General features: G+C 46.8%; 1 protein-coding gene across 2 annotated transcripts in view; it reads right to left on the reverse strand.

The window, feature by feature from the left end:
* Positions 1-22,206, reverse strand: part of MYO16 (myosin XVI) — a 574,777-nt gene that overhangs the window by 88,383 nt on the left and 464,188 nt on the right. For both annotated transcript variants that reach the window (XM_032402627.1, XM_032402626.1), the window contains exon 28: positions 7,647-7,749. In XM_032402627.1, coding sequence (XP_032258518.1) covers positions 7,647-7,749 — 103 coding nt within the window. The remainder of the gene's footprint in view (positions 1-7,646; positions 7,750-22,206) is intronic.

Consider the following 22,206-nt stretch of genomic DNA (forward strand, 5'->3'; position numbering starts at 1 on the left):
CCCCTGCTTCCCACTAAGCCCCGTTCTCAAGGTGGTGAGTCAGTGTCCCCAGACGGTGAACCTGGTTCCTGATCTGCGAAAAAACCCTTTGCTATTACAAGGTTTGTGGCATACAATAGGTACTTACTAAAGGCTTGCTGCAGGACTAAATAATCCTGGAACTGGGCACAAACAGATCAATACACACAAGATGGAACACTGGATGAGGCACAGACAGAACCACCACTTTTTAGTAGCTGTCAAGCCATTGTTAATTGCTGTCCAGGAGGGCTGAGCTTTGGAGCATCACAAGCCACTGTTGTTCTTCATGACACATGCCTACCTAAACCAGGGTCCTTGTGGGTTCCTTCCCAGTGCGGGTCCCAACCTGTCCTCCTAATTAGTTTACTGTGGTTCCCCCTTTCCCTCTCGACCCTGCTAGCCTGCAAACCTGTGGAAGACAGCCGTGACACTTTGCCTTCACACTGCACCATATCGCCTTGTGTGGACATAGATGGTGCTCAATAAATGCTTGTTGATTCAATCAACCAATACGCCCGGAGCTAGAGGAAATGAACTAGACTTCTAAGAGATGAGAGCTGGATTAGGAATAGGCACAGCTACTTTTCCCTTAGCAATTATTAAGCCAGATATTATACTAAGCCTTTGTGCAAGAAAGCTGAGAGGAATGATATGAAGAAGCCATCATACATGTCAGGAAGGCTTGGTGGTGGCTACCTTCATTTCCAAAGAGAAAACGTGATAATAAGTAGGTTTGTTCATTCATTCAACAAATACATGTTCAGTGTCTATTATGTGCCAGACCCTGTAGGGAATGTAATAGTGAAACACACACACACACACACACACACACACACACACACACACACACGAGAATATATATATGTAAAAAGAAGACATAATATTTTTCCTTAATAGAATTCAGAGTGAAAGAGGAGAGAGATACATTGACCAGGAATCAGACTTTGTAATATTATTTTTAAAAGCTGAGTCACTGAATACACCCCCAAACTTTGGAATATTTATCTCTGGGTAGTTCAATGATGGGTGATCTGTATTTTCTTCTTTAAATTTCACTATTTTTCAAATTTCTTAACAAGAATAAATACTACTTTCATAACAAAAATGTGTTCATATATATGTGTGTGTGTGTGTCTAGTAAAAGAGAAAAAAGGAAATCAATATATGTGCACAGATATAGTAATTCTCAGTTTCTAATGCACATAGTACCAAGAGATACACTAAGATCCCTAACGTTTATTATTTTCAACATTAATAATTCTAGAGAAAGGGAAGGGATGTGAGAGAAAGAATAATTTTATAGGCTATTTTCTAGCCTGTACTTACAGCTGATTTATGAAGTGCTCCTTGAGTAATAAAACAAAGGTTATAAACCATTAATTTATTGTGCTAATAAGAGCCAAGGGCTCTAATACCATTGTCTTGTCTTAGAAGATGTAAAAAAAGTGGAAGGTGCTTAAAACTTTAACAGTTTCTTGCTCTTACTTTTATTATCTTTTCTCTACTGTACTATTTTAGATTAATGAAATAATAAATCCTTCGTCCAACTGATTTTATTTAATGTTATGGTAAAATGTTAATCTTGCGGTTCTCAGCACTGTAAGAGGGGCTCCTTCAAAGATCATATATTTTACGGAGACACGCCATGAAATCTAGGCCATCCCGTGAAAGTCACACTAGAAAATGATGGTAAAGAAAGTAATTCTTGTAATTTTTTTGTTGGTGAACAAACACAAATAGGAAAAGTGTATTTCATTGGGATCTGGGGTTTGTCTTGTGAGAGCCCCTTGTTACTTCTTTCAGGATCTCCGTCCCTCTCTCCCTCACTGTCTCACACACACACACACACACGCATGCTCACACTCGCCCACACACGGGCACGCACGGGAGAGAGTAACTATCACATCAAGTGGCTAGCTGGGAGAAGCTGAAGTTTCGGTTCTGTTTCTCACTTCCTGTCTGTCTAATCTTGAGGAAGTCACCGGAAGTCTCCCTGGGTCTGCCTTCTCACCCTGACGCCATGTCAAATTCTCTCAACTTCTCCTTCCACAGTTTCCAGCAACAGTTATCGTGAGCCCCTGCTTCAAGGGAGCCTCACCTCACAGGACTCTCTTCTCTGCCTTCCCACAGAACTTTCTAAAGTCCTCAGAATCTGTTTGAAAGGACGGTGAAACTTCACTGCGGAAGCTTTCCCAAAGGGGGGCCAGCCATTCCCCAGCGCTGACTTTCCCTGCGCTCCGAGCGTCTGTGTTGGGAAACGGCGCCCCTGGCAGCGCCCGGACTGACTCTGACAGATTTGTTTCTCCCTTCGTCATCCCACCAGATGGCTCTAAAATGAATATAGCATTCAAATAACTACACAGAAAAAAATCATCCTATAACCAGTTGATTCATATAAAATGTGTGAAAATCAGATTATACCATTTATTTTTCCACTTAGAATTAGTAGTTTCAAAAGTTTTCACTTTACATAAATGACATAACATAGAAAAACAAGCATGTTCCACATGGGCCTAAGTGCCTGCCAGTCACTTTTCTGTGGCGTGGGGAAATCAGGGCAGAAAGTGGTTGATTAAATGTGCAGAGTTTTGGAGGGATTGTTTTCAAAGGCGCCTGAAAGTAGGACTGAAATAAAAATGTACATATTTAGGTAGAGCAGATATCTGAATAATTGTTAAAAACAAACAACAGAAGGTTAATAACTCGCGGCTCCACGCAACTTGTTTGCAAACTACGACTTAATTCAAACTCTTTGTATTTTTTCCACAAATGAAGTAATCTGAAGACTCTATTTCAACAAGAAAACTGTATCTGGTGAGACACAGAAAACGGAGATCCTGGAAGACATAACAAGGGGCTCCCACAAAAGTACTGGAAGTCAGTCATACTGAATCTATGCAGATTACCTCCAGAACCTTCCATTCCTCCTCGAACAACTGGCGTAAATCTGCCATGAAATAAGGACGAGGCTCTGACTAGGCTGCCATATTTTTTAAAATGTATCATTTCATTGTAAACATGGACAAGAAACCACCAGTAAGAAGGACTTGTTATTTGAAGGAGAAAATGCTTTAGAGCAAAACAGAGTCAGTGCGCTTAACAGGTCTTTTTCATAAATGCTTAAAATAATTAATTTGACCCTATACAATATTCTATTTAAATTATACTTATGGGGCGGTAACAAATTTTAAAAATAATTCTCAATTACAGAAGTAATTTATGAACACATTGATCTTCTAATCATGGAGACAGACTACACTTCTATTTTGACTATCATCTCAAAACAATGCCCTAGATATTACCACTCTCAGGTTTTTGTGGTGAATTATTCCAGATCGTAAGCATTCTTAAACATCCGTGTATCCATATAAAATATATGGTTTGGCAGCTTCTTAGGGACCAAGACTTATCTGCTACCGTCTACTGGGCCTCCTCCTCTGCCCCCTGTCCTGGGGACGTGGGAAAAAAGTCGGCGCACACAAATCCCCAGTGATGGGGAGACCATCAGCAACCTTATAGAAGATGTGCGACCTGAGGGATGAGAATAGAGCAGAAAGGAGGGAGCAAGTGTTCTGGAGATGTGGGGAACGCTGGAAAGTCAGAATATGGCATGGAGCGAAGCCTGGCATCCTGCAGACCGGGGATTTACCAAAACGGCTTACTATGACTATTCTCAGCCCGCCTTCGCTCAAGCCATGAGCTGGAAGCCAGTGTTACCTCGACTCCATCTCCAGGAACGTCACCCCGAATTGTCTCCCGCCCCTGGGGCTGCCTGGGGATGGCCGGAGCAGCAGCTCCGTCTACGACTGATTATAGAGTCAAACCCTTCCTGAGAATCCTCACTTGATTCCAGATCTTCCTCTCCATCTTCTCTTTCTTTTCTTGCTCTCCCTTTTCTCCTTCTCCTCCTTTTCTTCCCAAGATGCAGTTAGGAGGGGGAGTCCAAAAGAGCTGTGCTACTTAAGGGTCACTGGCGGACGGTTTGGGTAAGCAAGCCTGGGATCAGAACCCGCCTGCAATGGGGTGTAGTCAGCGGCACTCTCCTTCCTCCACCAGGTGCATTATCAACGTAAGAAGACACCCACTCCAAGAAGCAATCTGCTCAGACTAATAAAAGAAGCTATAAGTGCCTTTGATCAGAGCTCACACTATGATGCAGAATCTATGCCTTTCAAGTTCTGCAATCTGAATAAAAGGGCTTCAGATGGTTACATTACAAGATATAGATCGAGTTAAATGCAGTGGAAAGAACACAGCATAGCAAGACGTAGATGCTGGTATCAGCAAAGCGGCCTTTCCACGGAAACTAAACATTAACCGCACCTAACACCTTGATCAGTATGCCGATCTGCAAGACTCCATTTCCTCATATCTCAAATGAGGTCATTACCGTTCACCCTGCCGACTTTCCTTTTTCCGTGTATAGTTGTTTATTAGGTTTATATCAAATAAAGCCAAAGCTCTGAATAGTAACACATTCTGTAGATGAGAGGAATCATCATGTATAAAATATTAAAATTTCCAGTGCTTCACACACTGACTCCAGACCCAAACTACAGGGAGAAAAAAATAGCACGGGTGGATCCCGAAACAAACCCAACAGCACCGAAGGGAAGACGTCTCTCTTGGCATCTGACACAGAAGGAGAGGCCATGGAGTCGCTACAATGCACAGAAGTGGGAGAATATGGGGCTAGGACCCCCTGCTGCCGCCTCAGAGGCTTCCCTGCACAGAGTCTGACTTACGTAAAGGAGCGGGAAGCTCACACTATGAACACCTCCAGGACCCATCAGAGAGACAGTAAGAGGATCATCGTATTTTTAGGTAAGATAATTGAATTTCTAGCTAACACTCCACGCAGTTTCACACAGCAAAAGATGGCCCCAATCCCTGCCGTCTCCTAGCACTGCTCTTAAAAAAATGGAAAAGAATGACTATTAATTCCTGCTAACCATTCAGAGCCAAAGGATGAACACTGACTGCTTTATAGAAACATACATTGTGACTCTCAGCACTTTGGGACTCATGCTACAAAAACAAGAGCCATCCATTAGGACCTTACTGTTGCTTCAACAGCTTCGCGTTCGATTTGTCCTGATTAACCAGCCGGAGGAGAATCATAGCAACTCTTCCTGCAACTACCAACACATTTCAAATAAACGCTTCGCTGTTGAAATGGACGAGTCTGACTTTCCAGGTCAGGAATAAATGATGTTTAAAAATTCTTTTGCTGCGTCGCCTGGGTGGCTCAGTGGGTCAAACCCGTGGCTCATGAGATCGAGCCCAGCGTGGGGCTCTGCCCTGGGCATGGAGTCTGCTTAAGGTTCTCTCTCCCTCTTCTCTGCCCTTCTCTCTTTCTCTCTCTAAATTAATTAATTAATTAAAAATTCTTTTGCTCTCTTGTCTAGCAAAAAAGTGTAATATGAATAGGCTTTATTTCTATGAAGTCAATGATTTTTTCTTACAGTATAAAGTATACAAGCAGTTACATTTGGAGAAGCTGAAGAAAGCAGTCTTTCCGAACGATTCACTATGGAACACACAAGCAAACATGCAGCGAATAAAGGGATTTATTTATTTCTTCTGTCCCCTATTTTTAGTCTCCTTTGGGGAGTGAAGGAGTGAGGAAAATACACCAGGGCAATGAAATGGGAACCTGTTCCCATTTTTTATTTTGATGCACCTCTTCAAAGTTCCAGTGCGTGTTCCAATGTCATCCCATCCCTAGCTGCGATTTCGAGTATCCCAGCACACGCAGAAGTACAGAAGGAATGGTGGCTGCCCGGGGGCATGAAATGCCTCCCTGGTGCCCCCGTGTGGAACCCCGTGCTCTGTGCACAGGCATCGGGGGACTGATGCACGTCACACACTGTGCTTCCTACCTGCTGGGGGAAGAATGTTCCAGATGCCCTCACCTTTTCTCTACAACTCAAGCCTCCTTTCAGCATTAATAGCATATTATCCTTATCTGTGAATATCCTTTTTTTTGAGAGAGAGAGAGCAAGAGCATGAGCGGGAGGGGCAGAGAGAGAGAGAGAACCTCAAGCAGACTCTGCGCTGAGTGGAGCAGGATGCGGGGCTCGATCTCATGACCCTGAGAGCACGATCTGAGCCGAAACCAAGAGTCAGACGCTTAACCGACTGAGCAGCCCAAGGGCCCCTCTGTGAGTATTCTTTAAAGGGAAAAAAATACAACAAGAAAATCTCAGAGTTCTGTATTCAGGAACAACTATTACCAAAAGACTTACTTAAAAATTCTGGCAATGATTGAGTCGAGATGACTTCAGCTTCCTGCGCGTCTGTTTAACCGTTCTGTATGTGACCCCACCCCTCCTGCCCCCGGCTCCAGAGTGCTGAGCGGACACCGTCCCGTGTTAGTGACACCCCCTCGTTCCCTTTCCATTCTAGTCCCCGGGCACGGATGTGCACCCACGAGTCCTACAGCCGCGTGCGCCTCCCCCTTCAGACTATTTAAAGCTCATCCCATTATTAGCTGAAAACAAAGGAAAGGTAAAGAAGATAATAGAGAGATCGGGTGGTACAGACCACGAAGCCATCAGTCATCGGTCTGACATTCAGATTCCACGTCCTTCGCAGCCGGTGCACAAGGTGCCAACGTCAGCCCTGTGGTCCCCGCCTGTGTCGCCTGTGGTGGGCACCACCACACACATCCAGCAACTCTGAACCATCGGAAGGGAAGCCCTCGTCTTTGGCCTCATCCGTTCTCTTACATCGTCTCTTGGAGATGCCCCACTGCTTTTCAACCTGACATTTCTGGCGGCTTTTTGGTGATTGGTAGGTTTTACCAAAGCAATTAGCCGCCATGCTCTGTTCTGTTGCTTTATGGCCAGAAACGTCCAGGGGCTCCAGGTGTCTGGGGATTTATTCTGTCTCCCATTCCCGTGTCACTGTGAACTTCTCAAATGCTTCCAAAAGCTTCAAACCTCCTATTCCCCACAGTAGTCACAGATGGCATTCTGATGTTGTTCCAGGTGCTGAACAAAATCAGAACTGTACCCCACTATTTCTGGGGAGCCCCCCAGGCTATTCTGTCTCACATTAGTTCTTCCTTCTGGAAGGAGGACCTCTCTCTCCCGTGGGTCCCTGGACTCTGCCAACCAGGGGGCCACAGGAAAGAATGAACTTTTCCAGTGGTGAAGCTTTTGCCATGGAGTGAGGTGGGAGGGACAGTGACCTTTTCCTTGTGTGGCAGCTGAGAAGCAGCAAACGGGGTTACACAGCCCGGACGAGCCAGGAAGTGGGTCTGAAGAACAGAGACCACCTCCCAGCGAGGGGCCAAGAAACCAACACCCTCATCTGCTCTCCTTAGCCCCCTCAGAAAACCTGAGTGACAAGGGTGATGGACACAGAGGCCAACAATGCGGCTTCATGAGCTCCTGGTCCGCGCCATTCAAGGAGCCCCTTGGCCCCCCCTCACGGGTCTGCCACCAAGCCCCGACAAGGGGAACGTCAGAAAGACCGCTGTGTTTCCAGGGACTGCACTTAGTGTCTCGTCTTACCAAACACATCGACACTTTTGCCAGGGAGGCTGCTAGCACCCACCGTGACTCAGCTCGCTTGTTTGACTCCTGAGCCCGTGTGTTCGTCGCTTGCGGGTCACTCACCTGCCAGCCCTGCAGTTTGCACCGCTGAAGAATAAGGCGACATTTCTCCCCGGCAGACAGCGGCTGCTTCTCACCCGGGAGCATATGGGCCAAAGGCTTGTACCTGGGAAAAGCATCAGGAACACGAAAGCCATGACTGAGTTTGTCAAGCAAATGCTTCTGTTCGACAGGGTCGTCTCTGTCACCCTGTTTCTTTAATCTTCCCCAATCCCTACTTGAGCCTCCAAGCCCCCAAATCGCCATCTGCTGTGCACTTAACATTGTCCAACCGTGAGGTAACCCTCTTCTGTGACGTGGAGAATGATTTCTAAAATGAGCCAAATAGGTATTTCAATCCTTTAATGTATGTTTAACGCTATTATCACCGATTGATGGAAACCATTTAACAAAAGAAAACTGAAGAGAAGGAAAACTCATGGTTTTCATGTAAATGTTTAGAATGCTCTTAAAAATAGACCTTTCTGGGTGCCTGGGTGGCTCAGTTGGTTAAGCGACTGCCTTCGGCTCAGGTCATGATCCTGGAGTCCCTGGATCGAGTCCCGCATCGGGCTCCCTCCTCGGCAGGGAGTCTGCTTCTCCCTCTGACCCTCCCCCCTCTCATGTGCTCTCTCTCATTCTCTCTCTCTCAAATAAATAAATAAAAATCTTTAAAATAAAAAAAAAAAAAGACCTTTTAAGGAATCTTAGAATTCCTTAGGACCATTTGAAAGTGAAAGTGAAAGTTACAACCTATAATAAGTGAGTATCGAAACGTCCAGAAGTTTTAAGTGAGAGCTAGAGTAGCTTCTTCCCATTATGTTACATAGTGAGAATTTTAAATCTTCTAGAAGGACATTTATTTATTTATTTTTTTGAAAGTTCCTCTGAATAATTGGCTGTCATTCCCTAGCTGAAATCCATGGCAATATAATGGTTTTCTATGGATTTTTTTTTTAAATGCCCTTCAAAATTCTATCAGCCACTTAAAAAAATCTATATAAAATTTCCCTGGCATGCAGGGTATTTAGCCTGACATAGAGGTAAAACTGCATTAGAAGAAGGAGGAGGAAGAGAAGGAGGAGGAGGAGGAAGAGCGACGGAGAAGAAACAGGCAAAGATTAGTGCAATTGCATTTAGTTGCACTGTGTTTATGATTCCCATGTTGAGCTGCTCTGGGAATTTAATGCCCAAAGGTAAATTACTTAAGTTCTCTGTGACTTTCTGTAAAATATCTTAGCTTTCCATCTAAAGTTTGTTGCAGCAAATCTGGCAACTTCTAGGATGAGTTCTTTGCTTCCCTAGAGCAAGGAAGGAAGCTCATTGCCTCCACGTGTTTATCGGCCAGGCTCCCTCAGAGCAGCTGGGAGAGAACTGGGCGTGAGTCCCCCTGACCGCCACACCAGAGCGGGGCACCCCATGGGGAGGGGCCCAGAACCGTGGGCAAGGCGCAGAACGCACACTGAGAAAAGACACCTATTTTGAATTTTTCAATAGCAGACATTTATTTCCTTTTTTGCATCCTTAGCATTATCACTGAGCACTCGGTCTATTGGTTGTCCTGGGCTGAGAATGATCCTCATCTTGGTGGCCACACATCAGACAAATGAAATACATCAACATCAGCCACAAGCCTTCCTTCTCATACACAGATTTTTTGCTCAAGAATCAAACTCAGGGTACAGGAGGGTGTAAAAATAGCAGGTAGCCGAGCCTGAACATGAAAATTATAGTGTCAGAGGCAAGGATATGAAAAATCTTGCTCATCATTTTGATCACACCAAATGGACTGAAATGATCTGTGGAATACGGAAGTATTTAGTGATTTTTTTTTTTTTTACAAGAGGCAAGAATGTGATTTCCTACCCCATAAGCACTGGAGTTGGTATCTATATTTTCTACTGGTCTTAGCGTGTGGTTGCTGCAGAAGAGACAAGGGTGTCTTCAGGGTAGAAGGGAACAGAGAGAATGGGTAGAATGGTGTGTGTGTGTGTGTGTGTGAAGGGCCGGGACCAGGAGTATCATGTGCAGAGGCCAGTGGGGTGGACCCTCCAGAAATGTGGGTGTATGACACGCACACATCAGTGAGCAGACCAGATTATGGTTTATAATGTCTCAGTGGTTCAAAGGCGACAGGTGATGGACTTGCACAGTGGGTCTGAATACGGGAGAAACCGGATGGGGGACCTAAACACAGCCTCGGGGTCTAACTTTGCAGAGAATTGCTTCAAGACCCTTGGCCGGCCACTTCACAAGGAATACCCCCTCTCGGTTCTGCCTGCATGCGTTTTCAAGATGTGACACGAATTCTGTATTGTATTAAAAGCACGAGTCTAATTCCTATGGTTCCTCAAAGTGGGTGAGCTTCCCCAGGGGATGGACCATCTCTGTGCATTCCACAGTCTGCTGGATTGCCTTTGCATGCAGCAAGTACTAATAAGTGATGGGAGACCAATAAACCGGGCTGGGGGAATGGGGGGGTGGAGCGGGATGTGGAAAGTGACATTTGTCAGGCACTGAACAGGAGTATGGGCTTTTCATAATCCTCCCAGATGCAGGAGGCCTGCATGGTAATCTTTCAACAGTGAGAAAGCTGACGGTCACAGAAATCAAGGCACTTGCCCAAGTTCACACAGATGATTTTATGGGTTGAATTGCGTTCCCCCCCACCAACAAAAGATAAGTGGACGTGACTTTCTTTGAAAGTAGTCTTTGCAGATATCAAGCAGTTAAGATGAGCTCATTAAGGTGGGCCCTGGTCCAATATGGTTGGTGTCCGTCTAGGAAGAGGAGAATGCCACGTACAGACAGGGACACACAAGGAGAACATCGCATGACGAGGGAGACAGAGGTTGGAGGGAGTGGGCTTCGAGCCAAGGAGCACCAAGGGTGACCGACCACTCCAGAAGCTGGACAGAGGCCGTGAAGGATTCCACTCAGAGTCTCAGAGGGTCAGAGCCCCGCTGACACCTTCATTTGGGATTCCCAGGCTGAAGAACTATGAGAGAGTGCATTTCTGTTGTTGAAGTCCCCCGGTTTGTGGTGCTTTGTTAGGACAGCCCCGGGACACCGAGAGAGATGGTAACAGTGGCTGAGCAGGGATTTGAACCCAGGACCAGGTGACCCCAGAGACAGTCTCTCGGCCATCACTGATACGGTTTAGGCAGGAACCAACAAGCCCCCAGCCCCAGATGGCTCTAGAGCGGAAAAGGGCTGGAGCGTGAGAGACAGGAAAGGTTAACACTCAACATCATCCGCAGCACGCTGGACATGCAGAGATAAGAATTCTAGGTTCTCTGACCTTTGGGTGACAGGGCCTCTGATGGTAAACTCAAGCTCAGAATGAAATACAGACTCATTCAAGCGCTCAGGGAAGCCAGCATGTTCCTACCATTTAGTCAGTTACACAATGAAATGAAATCACTCAAATTATCTTTTTATTCTCTTACAATTGTCTCATTCTGGAGCTCTGCTAATTATCACTGAGAACTGAATTGACATAATTCAAGTATCTGAATACAGTATTAACAAGTCAGAACAAAGATCTTACACTGGGTGCTTTTTTCCCCTCATTTTATATTGTTCTTGTGACACCTAAAATGGTATAATTCTGACATTTCAACTGAAAAGACAAACACATCATCTCAGACAGAGCGAGGTACTCTATTTTAGTGTAATTAAAAACATCTTGTTATTTGGAACGCGAGTGTCATCTATAGGTGTGTCCCAGGTCGATCACGGAGCCGACACAGGCTCTCACAGAAACTCCAGCCCGAGGCCGAGGGGTAGGAATGAGCCTGGGACCGCGCACGGGTGCTGAGCACAGGTGTGACTGGACGCGGACTTCGAAGCTTCCACTCCCTACACCCTCTCAGCCTCTGTCGTCCAAGACCAGGTCACCTCGACCCACCGAAGGTCTCTGTGTTCAGGCTGGCACCTGCCTGTGTCTGAGACAGATCAACTGACTCTAAGATGTCAAGTCTGCTAAACAGCTCGCTGTTGCCTTGTCCTGGTTTGGGTTGCAGGGAATGACTGGGATCTAATTCCACGTCCAGATTCCGGGTCCCGGGGCTCATTCATTTGGGCTCATTCAATTGATCAACCAATACGAACGGCAATATTGACTGAGCACAAAATACGCACATGGAATGCAGCAGGGGACAAATCAGATAAAAATCCTCACATCCTATGATAGAGACAGAAAGAATAGAAACATAAATGAGGAAGGATGTTGGATACAACGAGAGAGATGGGAGAAAAACGGGGCAGGAAAGGTTTCCCTGAGAGCACATATCTGACGGCAGGGAAGGAAGCTGTGGAGCCCTTGGGGGATCGGGAATCCCAGCTGAGGGAACGCAAACCCACAAGCCCTGAGTGGGGTTGTGCACAGCTCTGTGAGCCATACCAGGGCAGCCAATGTGGCTGGAGCCGAGCAGGCAGAGGGAAGGTGCTGGGGACAGATTCACAGGTAAGGGTGTGACCTCGCATGTGACTCTAAGCACTCGGGCTTTGACTCTGAGAGCCCCGGGGGGCGGTGGTTTGAGCAGACGGGTCCTACCATTTGACTCCAGAAGAGTCAGGGAAGCTGCCGGCCCGGGTGTGGGCATGTGCAGTGGACAGCCCGGGAGACTCTCCGGAGGAGCCGGGGGCCTCGGGTCCATGGGCAGCCGCCAACACGGCAGGGTTTCCTGATGGCTGGACGTGGATGCAGGAGGGAGGGGAGCGGCACCTGCGAAGCTGGAGGGCAGAAGCGACATCCGCGGAGACGGAGCGCCCCGGGGAGAGTAGCTGCTCAAACCCAAGGGCGGTGGTCCTCGCCATGGAGGGGGACCGCAGGGAGATTCTGCTGGAGCTCCCAGAGGACGCACGACATCAGCCAGCACCCCGAAACAGAGTCACCGCCTGCCGGCTGCCAGCCGCTCCACTGCAGTCCCTTTCGCCTGTCACGAGCTGCTGCCTCCTGGCCAGGACTGCGCGAACCGTCCGGGAGATGTCCTCGTGCTGGGTCCTCATGTGTCCCCGAGGCCGAAACCGAACAGACCCCGCTGTGTCTCGCTTCCCTTGTGAACACGTCTGCCGACTTTCAACTTCCCTTCCTCCAGCCCGCCCACAGCCCAGATGGCCAATACTTGATGAAGCCTGGGGTTTCATGGCGACTTCCAGCACAGTTACCGAAAAACTCTCCAACCTGCACGCTAGTCATTAAGTACTCTCTCGACAGCAAGGATTCAAGTACAAGAACTCTCCTCAACACACACACCACCGGGCATAGGATGCTTCTGAAATCCTAACAGGCATCACGGTGCCCGGCAAAATCATCGGTAGAAGGACCACATTGTCCGTTGTGTTCATTCGGGGGTCTCTATAGTCTAAGAGGGACAGGCTGAAGTGGAAGAGAGTGAGAAGAGCAAATGACTGAGACGTGTACCGGAGAACCTAAGGAATGTGATGAGATAAATATTTGTCTTTTCCAAAGTGATCATTCCTTCTAGCTTTAAGGAGAATGTTGATGTCCTATTTCTTGCTAACCTAGAGATAAAATAAGCTTATGGAGTGACCAAAGAGGGAGGTTAAACAAAGTAGTGACTCTGAATTCACTCCTGTAAGAAGCCTACCATGAAACAGTAGAATCACTTCCTTAGAAAAAATACAAAGTATATGTATCAAGCTAATGCTTACAAAAAAGAAAACAAAACAAAAAACCCAACAACCTCAGATGCAATTTCTCTGAAATGGTTTGTTTGCTGAATATTGACTTCATCTCTTCATGCTCAAGCACAATTCTGTTGTGAAAGCTTTGGTCCCCAAACCCCTTAAAATTTAATTCTATTCAGCAAATATTTATTGAGCACCTCTTACAAGCAAGGTTACCAAGACGGGCAAAGCAACACTCTCATTTGACTGCATATGCTCAGGTATGACGTTTTGGGCCAAAATTGTATCTCAGAAAAGATGCGGTTTTCTTATTTCAAGACCTCGTGAAATTTTCTTATAATGGACATATTTTACTTAAGTCAGGAATAACAAAATAAGGTTTGGGGAGCACCATTACCCTCATCCCTCTGGCACTGGACTGGATAATCCACAGAAAGACGGGATGTCCCTGGAGCTCTAGAGTGGAGGCTGGGAGGGCAGAGGAGGGAGGGGAGGGGCAGGACTGCGGGGGGTGGGGCTGAGCAACTGCAGAGTGGCCGAGGGTGGGGGGGCAGGTTTGAATGTGGTCAGAGTCTAAACGTGAAAGCATGTCCGTGTTGGTGGGTGACCGGGGAATGCGGAGCCCTTCCAGGGACGCGGGAGGAGCGGGACGGGGATGGCACCAAGACCTCAGCAGAGGGTGGGGGAGCACAAGCTCTGGGGCCTGGTGGCTCGCAGCATAAATGAAGGAAAAGGTCAAAAGCTCGAGGGGGAAAGAACCGAGCAAAGTGTTTCGGGCGTTTTGTTTTTCAGGGTCGGGGAAGAACCACAGAGCTTGTAGGCAACATTTACAGAAACAGACAAAGCCTACATTCTATTCATGCTTATTCTGGGGTACCGCTGTTTTTCTCCAGATTATTTTGTTTGTTCATGTTTAGCTCTGAAAGGACAAGGATGGGGTTTCTTCTAGAACCGTTTCCTTGAGACTTCGCCACAGGGCACCGCGGGGCTTCTCCACCTAGCATCCTTGCCAGAAATGTAGCTCTCTGTCTACAGTTAAATAGGGATGCATTTCACTTGTTCTGCGAACTTGCCGGGACTGCTCATTTTGCTCCTCATATGCCTGCTCTCACAGCAAACACAGTGCAGGTGCGGAGGGGTGATTTTCTAGCTATTTGGGGCTAATTTCCAGCATTCAGAATGCTGAGTGGTGGGTTGAGTGTAACAGCTGCCTAGCAACGGGACTGACATACATCATGAAAATAGTGAGAAGTAGGAAGAAAAAGGAGCACAGAGGGCTTGGGGGAGAAATAAAATCTATTTCAATGTGGGGGGGGGCAGCGGAGAAGAAAGAGAAATGAGGCAGAGAGAGACAGGATTTGCAGAAGTGCTTTTCAACTAAAGAGGAGCACTTTTTTTTTCTTTTAAAGAAAAAGACGTGAAAGCACAGAGAGAAAGTTGTTAAAAATCATCATTCACACAAAAATGCATTGTGTTCCCTAAGTGTGCACATTCTTTCTCTTCTCCCCATGACTTACGGTCTAAAGACCCCATCTCCCATGGCAGGCTTGTCCAGCGTTCGTCCCCTGAACTCTCCGTCCTGTAGAGGGCCGGCCTTGCCCCCGCCAACTGCCCAGCGAGTACACCGCTCAGCCTCCCGTACGGAGCCTTTATCATGTGCACCTGCCCATCACTCTGCCTGGTCTTCTCCCAGCTTTCCACGGCTCCACTTGCAGCCTTCCCACACTTCTTTGCACCTGCTGTGCCCTCTGCCTGGAGCTTGTCAGCCTGACCCACGTCCCGGTGCATCACTGCTGTCTGCATACCCACGACTCCTCCTGTTTGTTCACTGGAAGGACAGGAAGGGGATGTCAGCTGTTTGTTGCAACAGCTTTCGGGCCTCCTGGACTGCACAGGCCTGGAATCTGGACGTGAGTTTATTTTCACATCTAGTGGGATCAACATTAAGCTTATCGGTGCTCATCAGGAACTGCGTATGACTCGATTAAGTGGAAAAGGCACTATGACAGCGCCAGGCCTGCTGCTCATGCCACTGGTCAAGACTGACTTCCCGGCTCTCTCCCAGTTACGGCAAATAGGCGGCCGTCATCTTTAGAAACATGGATGCACCATTCAAAGACATGCTAGCATTTCACATTTCCATGTGCGTCCTGGTTCAAGAGCCCCAAGGAGGACAGTCCTGGGGAAGAGCGGGAAGGTGCTGGGAGGGGCTGCCCGCCCCCGGAACGACGTCACCCCACAGCCCACACCGTGCCAGCTGTTGGCGGGTTAGGGGCCTCCCCCCTACTATGGGCGGGTCTCCAGGGTTGGAAATGGAGCAGGGGAGCAGGAGAGATGGAAGGAGGGAGGGAGATTAACAAAGTGCCTATAAATTCCAGGTGTGATGACAGGTTATCGCACATCAACACGGAATTCTCACAACCCCAGGACATTTGCCGAAGCTGTGTGACACCTTCAGGTAGTTTATAGCAGAGCTAGGGGCTAATCTGGCTTCTACTAAGCTATGTGGGAGATGAGATAAAACCAGACACTTGCCCCTTTTGTTTCTGGGCTTGAGAGGATAAAGGTGACCATCATGCAGAATAATATATAAATGAGGAATATTACTAAGACATGACATGGAAAAGCCAGACTCCATGGTTGTCCCTTACATTCCACATCTCCTGCATTGGGGTAATTCTTTTTCTCTCTCCCTTTTTCTCTCTTCTTCCCTCTCTTTCTCTTTCTCTCCCTTCTTCTCTCTCTCTCTCCCTCTCTCTTCCTTTCTCCCCACCTTCCGTCCCTCCCTCCTACTCTCTCCCTCCCTCCATCTCTCCCTCTCTCTAACCCTCTCTCTCAATCTCATTGTGGTGGTGACTATTGCTTCTGCTACTATTATTTTATCTTATTTTTTTATTTACTTTTTTTTTCTGCTACTATTATTTTAATAACATTATGGTATTACTTTAATGTCATCACAGCCAGCATTGTTAGGTGTTTGTCTGTCAAGACTCTAAAACACAGCGTCCAAAACTCACACTCAAAGCCTGGCTCGCACACCACTGCTGAGAGAGACCCAGGAAGGGTGGGGAGAGGGAATCCTGGAGTTCCCGAGTGCTTACTGGACGGGCCGGGAGGCTCGGCAGAGCCCTTCGCGGTCACCGGGGAGTCCCCAGGCTGAGTGAAGCTGTCCTGCTGTGAGCTCTAGGGAAGCTGCGGGCTTTGCTTCTGTTCCACCTGCTGTTCTGGCTAGGGGATGCATGGCTGGCCGGCGGGCGAGGGTGGTGGGTGTGAACGCGGCCGAGATTCGAGATTTGTCCACTTCCACGGTAGCCTCCTCCCGGGAAGCATCTGGAGCCCAAGCCCGTGGCAGGGCGGCCTGCCCGCCCGGAGACGCGGCCTCATCCCATGGCACTCATTCATGCCCTCCGTGTCATCGAGCCAGGGGGTTCCCAGCCCAGACAAGGCGGGAGGTGAATAATGAAAAAAAGAATGTTAGACTAGACCTTGGCTCCTGGGATTAGCCAGTCCCGCTTTGCAGATAAAAAATGAATTCAGAACATCTGCTAAGAATTTACATGATAATGCTCTCAAGTTCTCTTACTTCACGTCCCGGTCCCTCCATTTCATTTTAATTGCACGACGTAACCGCGTCCTATGTATTCAATAAATGGATGAAAGGGAAACACTGAATGAGAAGTGTCCGGGTGCGAAATGTACAATGAGTTCCATTTCCTAAGCAGCCTGTGGTGCCCCACCATTGATCTCAGCCAGGTTTGGGTCGCTTCTGATACAGCCCTCGGCTATTCTCCTACACGGAGACCCCACCGGGGCATGCCCGGCACTCCAGAGCCATCTACCATGGGGGGCGTTGAAGACCGTGCCCTTTGGGTGTATGGAAGTTGTAACAGGGCTAAAATAACGGTTGTAGGCAAAGCCCCCAATGCTGCAGCTCCTGGCCTCGTGACACGCGCCTAGGAGGATGCTGAGCATGGTCAGTGCATGAGCTGAAACTGATGTGCTTGCGTCCTTCCTCCTCTGGGCTTTGCAGAATTTACTGGCTGAGCTAGAGCCCGTATCTATCAGGTACAAGAACAGCTTGTGGAGTTAAGCTGAAAAGAACAGATGTTCATTGGTTGTTGAAGCCTTTAAATAAGGGACCTCTCTAAGCTATGCAATTGGGTAAAATTATCCCATTTCTAAAGCAATTTGCTCTTTAAGCAAAGACCCGCCAGGGTCAGTGTGACCACCGATCTTCCGAGTAGGGACAGGAAACCAAGGCAGGTCAATTTATTTGCTAGAAATATTTGTTACTCCATTGTCTTCTCTCTCTACCAAAGAGAGGGCAATTCTTTTCCTTGGACATGCTAAAACATTTTATGGAGATTGGTAGCTGTAATTGTCATTATGACTGGTTAGCTGATCACAAAAAAGAATGACTATGATCTTCCCAGGAACAGTCTGGCCCTGCACCTAGATCATACTATCTCAATAACAATGAAACTTTCTTTTGAACATCTACTTTGAAAGTGTGTGACAGGCTTGAACGATGACTTAGAGATCAGTGTCTGAACTTAATTATGTTTGTTAATTTCAGAAAGGATCACAGTGATCTCTGAACAACATGGGTGTGAACTGAGTGGGTCCATTTACATGCAGATTTCTTATAGCACGCCAATATAAATGTATTTTCTCTTCCTTCTGATTTTCTTAACAACATTTTCTTTTGTCCAGCTTGCTTCCTTCTAAGAATACAGTATATAATACATATACAAAATATGTGTTAATTGACTCTTCATGGTATTGGTAAGGCTTGCAGTCAACAGTAGGCTGTTAGTGGTTAAGTTTGGGGGAGTCGGAAGTTATAATCAGATTTTCGACTGCATGGAGGTTCAGCACCCCTAACCCCCGCACTGAACGTGTTCAAGGGTCAACCATAATGATATTTTTTAGAACCACTTTGCTGAGGTATGGTTGACAAAAAGCTGTACATTTTTACTGTATTTAACTGGATGAGTTTGGAAATAAGGATAAATCTGTGAACTCATCACCACAATCTATGCCATAAACATACGCATCCCCTATGAAAGTTCCTCCCACCCTCTTTAGTTTTATTTGTTTGCTTACTTATTTGTGAATGGAATATGTAATATAAGATATACCCTCTTAGAAAATTTGTTAGGTATATAATATTGTCAGGTGTAGGCACCATGATGCACAGTAGATCTCTAGGACTTATTCATCTTGCAGAACTGAAACTTTGTGCCCTTTGATCTTTCCCTCCCCGTTCCTCTTCCCCCAGCCCCCGGCAGCTACCAGTCCACTCTCTGCTTCTATGAGCTGGACTATTTTGGATTCCACATGTAAGTGAGCTCATACAGTATTTGTCTTTCTGCATTTGTCTTTTTGTGTTTCTGTGAACTTCCACGTTCATCCATGTTGTTACAAATGGCAGAATTTCCTTCACTTTTAAGGCTGAATAATATTCCATTGTATGTAAATACTGAACAGAAATTTTTTTTTAAAGATTTTATTTATTTGAGAGAGAATGAGATAGAGAGAGAGCATGAGAGGGGGGAGGGTCAGAGGGAGAAGCAGACTCCCTGCTGAGCAGGGAGCCCGATGCAGGACTTGATCCTGGGACTCCAGGATCATCACCTGAGCCGAAGGCAGTCGCTTAACCAACTGAGCCACCCAGGTGCCCCCTGAACAGAAATTTTAATTTAATTTACCTATTACCGATAGGTACTAATATCTTTAATTGAAGTTTTAATTCGAAAAAAGACATTATAGGGGTGCCTGAGGCTCAGTCAGTTAAGTGTCCAACTCTTCATTTCGGCTTAGGTCATGATCTCAGAGTCATGAGATCCGCGAGATCGAGCCCCACATTGGTCTCCATGCTGGGTATGGAGCCTGCTCGGGGTTCTCCCTTTCCCTTCCTGCCCCCCCACCCCCGCTTGTGTGTGCGCACATGTGCTCTCTCTCTCTCTGGGTATCCTCTGCATTGAATGCTGGACATTGTTGAGTGGATCTCCGGAAATTATTTAATTTTATAGAGGTGTGATAATTCACTGCTTTTGACTAAGCTATTTTACAGCTCTGCAGGACTAGAACATAAGCCGTGGGAAACTGATAACAATGCAGATAATTCCTGTCCAAAGTGATGCAAATGATATTTGCCTTGGCAGTGCAAATAAATTTTGTCAGTAGAGAAGATAAATCTCTGTAAATCAGATTTTCATTTGAACTGGCTTTAACATCTTATTAGTTCCCTCTTTTCATAAGGAGCTGAATAAAATCTTTGAGATGCTTTATCCTTGTACGAGAGTCACGGATTTTACCTTTTTGAAAAATGATACTTAAGCACAATCCGGTGTGGGGGTTGAGAATTTTGGCAGGGACGCGGGGCGCCTGGGTGGCTCAGTCGTTAAGCGTCTGCCTTCGGCTCAGGTCATGATCTCAGGGTCCTGGGATCGAGCCCCACATCAAGCTCCCCGCTCGGCGGGAAGCCTGCTTCTCCCTCTCCCACTCCCCCTGCTTGTGTTCCCTCTCTCTGTACCTCTCTCTGTCAAATAAATAAATAAAAAATCTTTAAAAAAAAAAAAAAAAGAATTTTGGCAGGGACGGGTTTGTGTTCCAGCAACAGTCAAACCCAATTCACTTCTCCAGCCCAGTATGGTCTCCAGCCTCGGCAATTCAGGCTCTGTTTCCAGACGCATCACTTTGTCGAGACATCATGTGTCAAGATAGCTACCATTTTATACGTCAAATCCAATAACTGTATTTCAGGACTTTTTCCTCCGGCTGCATTTTTCTGTTTTCATATAACCTGATCGCTCTTTAGCACCTGATACCACCGACTTCTCCCTCCTTGAAATGGCTTCCCCGATAGCCCTGCCATCCGAGGCTTCCTTCCCACAGTCCCTCGCACCGCAGTCTCCCTTCCCAGCCAGCCCCTCCACCCTGCTACTGAATGTGTGTGCTTTTCTGCACTTGCTTCTGGCTCTCCTGGAACGTCTTCCCTGAGCGATCTCAGATGCACTCAAGGCGGCAATTAGCATTTATGAACTAATGATTGGAAATGCGTGTCCGCACCTTCCTGAACTGCACAGCACTATGCTGAATGGCCTGCCAGACGGCACAGTGTGGGTCTCTCAAGCACACCGGAAGCCCAATGGGTTCCACGCCCCGCTCCTGCCACATACTCCCCGCTGATCCTGCTCCATGGGCTCCACCACAAGTCCACCTCCCCGCGTGCAACCTGGAGTCCACCGAGACTTACTCCTCAATGTCTGGCTCTGACGTGTTATGACCTCTCCTTCATCTCACTTAAATTCTCGCCATCAAGCCTCACCTGCTTCTTTCTCAATGACTATAATCAACAGTGCCCTGCATACACCTGCCTTGCCCTGTCTGCTCAATTTTCATTCACATTGTTTTGCTCAACATCCTTTAGGGACCCCCCTGTTCTGCACACATGCTATGGGGTCCTTCATGATGCAGTCCTTACTTTGTCTTTTCCTGGTTAAACACCTCCCAGCCATTAGGATCACGCGCTTCTGCCACACTAAAATGTACTAAACTTGTTATTCTTCCTCATTGTTGTGTTTTCCCACATGCTTGCATGGACAACTGCCCTTCAATTTTCTTCTGGTTAATTCTAAGTGGTCTCCAAACCTTAGCTCGATGTCAACTGCTCCAGGAAATCTTAGGAATCCCCTCCCTGGACACCTACACTGTCTGGTCTAGATGCTGTCTGCATCCCCTTCTACCACATTGTTTCACATTGTCCTTTATTTCCCTGCTGTCTGAGACAGAATATTCTATGTGTTCCATATTTTCAACCCTAAAGTACCCCACAGTATCTGACATGTTGAAAACATCCAACAAGCTATTGTTGAGTGAGCAGGCAAAGGAAGGTGGAGAAGAAGAGAGAAATGAGGAAGTGGGAGAAAATAAAATTTTAATGATTATTTAACTGTTATTTTATATATAAATATAATTAAATCTATAATATTCATGTATAAGTAAGTATATTTATTTATAAGGCAAATATAATTGGATACTTTTAAAAATATTTAATATTATTTTAATAATAACTAAAGGACATCCTCCTTCTTTTTTTCTGGAGACCATCCCCTTATGCTGATGTATAAAAACCAGTGACTGTACTATCACATCATATATTTTATTAGTCACCCAAGGTAAAGGGCACCATTCCAGAGCCAGTCATCTCCCTATTTATATTTCTTTTTTTTTTAAAGATTTTATTTATTTATTTGACAGAGAGAGAGAGAGCGAGAGAGGGAACACAAGCAGGGGGAGTGGGAGAGGGAGAAGCACGCTTCCCGCAGAGCAGGGAGCCCGACACGGGGCTCGATCCCAGGACCCTGGGATCATGACCTGAGCCGAAGGCAGACGCTTAACGACTGAGCCCCCCAGGCGCCCCTCCCTATTTTTATTTCTGACATATTAAGGGGTTTGACTGTTTCTGTCTACCTGGTCACCCTCTCCAGCTGGGGGAGACCATGGGGTTCCTCGCTGACCCCCCAGAGGCAGTGGGGAAGCGGGGCTGCGTCGGTGGGGGCAGCACAAGTGAAGGAACAGGTGTGGTCACGGTGACGAGGAGGCGTCCGCTCTGCAGAGGGTCCTCCCCAGGCCGCTGTCCCTGCCGGCTCTACCCTCACAGTACTCTTCCTCTCCTTCACTGCCTAGAAGTTTTCCAAGTGCTCCCTTTTCCTCAGATGCTGCTGCCTCTACAGTCGTTCAGACTGAATGATATTAAAAGAAGTCTGCGGCCAATTTATTTAAAACCACTTTAAAGTGTCTAAAAACAGGACTGCTGAGTAGATGAACTTCAGCGAAAGTGACAGAACAGACCAAGTTGAAGCCTACGTTTCTATGTAACACATAGTATGTGTGCTGCTCAGAACGGTCTATCCTGCGTGTG

The sequence above is a fragment of the Phoca vitulina genome, unplaced genomic scaffold (assembly GCF_004348235.1).
Source record: "Phoca vitulina isolate PV1807 unplaced genomic scaffold, GSC_HSeal_1.0 scaffold5, whole genome shotgun sequence".
Taxonomy (NCBI): domain Eukaryota; kingdom Metazoa; phylum Chordata; class Mammalia; order Carnivora; family Phocidae; genus Phoca; species Phoca vitulina.